At 61.5% G+C, this 1,012-nt stretch overlaps 1 protein-coding gene across 1 annotated transcript; it reads right to left on the bottom strand.

Moving 5' to 3' along the window:
- On the bottom strand, window positions 1-361 carry LOC103613985 (feather keratin Cos2-2-like). The gene is given in 2 exon segments (XM_008631856.2): window positions 1-234; window positions 236-361. Coding segments are annotated over 2 exon segments (330 nt in total). The 5' UTR covers window positions 347-361; the 3' UTR covers window positions 1-15.
- Window positions 362-1,012: the final 651 nt, after the last annotated feature.

Raw genomic sequence — 1,012 nt, 5'->3', positions numbered from 1 at the left:
CCATTGACAGCAGATTTAGCAGAGGTGACATTTACTGTCACCATAGCGGCTGGTGATGCAGGAGATGTCAAAGCCCCCGGAGCTGATGGGCACTCCTTCAGAGCTGAGGATGCTGCCAACGGCAGCGGAGGTGGAGGATCCCACCACGGTGTTCTGTGGGAAGGAGCTGAGGATGGGCCCGGGCAGGGTCACCAGCACAGCAGGCGGCTCAATGACGACGCTCAATGACACCGGGGGAGCTCTGGCCCTGCCTGACACAGCACTCATTGCAGCTGTTGGCCAGCGGGCAGGGGCCGCAGGGCTGGCAGGGCTGGCACTTCTCAGGGCAGGACATGTCATGGGGCATGAGGGTAACCTGAAGAGAGGGCACAGAAAAAGCAAAATATAAGGATATATGAGGAGCAGCCTGTCACTACATCAGGAGTCAAAGAACATGCAGGGCCAGGAGGCAGAGGCTCTGCAGAGATGTATGAGGGCTGGTTGGCCTCATCCTGTCAGGGCCCAAAAAGAGCCACCAGCTCCTACGCAGCTACTGCCCAGGCCCCGAGTCCAGATGCCACTTGATCACCATCCCAGCCTCCCTCCATTTTGAACCTTCTTCCGACTTCTCTCTCCCATGACAAACAGCCCCAAGAGCCGTCGTAGAATAGAGCAGGAATCAGCTGAGAGGTCCATTGAGGTGAGACAGCTCCGGGAAGATGCTCCATCTCCTGGGCTGGGGCGCTGCTGCTGCCTCAGGCTGCAGCTGGTTCTGTGCAGGCTGATTCTCGCCGGGACGTCCTTGCTGGAGGAGGGGGAGAGTCCATTTGCCAAGACACCAAGCTGTGCCCGTGCAGAGCCCCTGAGTGCTCTGAGCCCGGGCGAGAGCCAGAGCGGCACCGGCGCAGGGCTCAGCCCCGGGGCGGAGCTGGAGGCTATGGAGAGAAGAGAAAAAGAGGCGGCACGGCCAGAGCACAGGGCCGAGGCTGGCGGGAGCAGCGATGCTCGGGCGGCGGAGCGGCGGGATGCGGCG

Source organism: Corvus brachyrhynchos, unplaced genomic scaffold, assembly GCF_000691975.1.
Source record: "Corvus brachyrhynchos isolate BGI_N302 unplaced genomic scaffold, ASM69197v1 scaffold861, whole genome shotgun sequence".
In the NCBI taxonomy this organism is placed as follows: domain Eukaryota; kingdom Metazoa; phylum Chordata; class Aves; order Passeriformes; family Corvidae; genus Corvus; species Corvus brachyrhynchos.
Note: the sequence above shows the minus strand (reverse complement) of the source record. Positions and strands in the feature narration are given on the sequence as shown.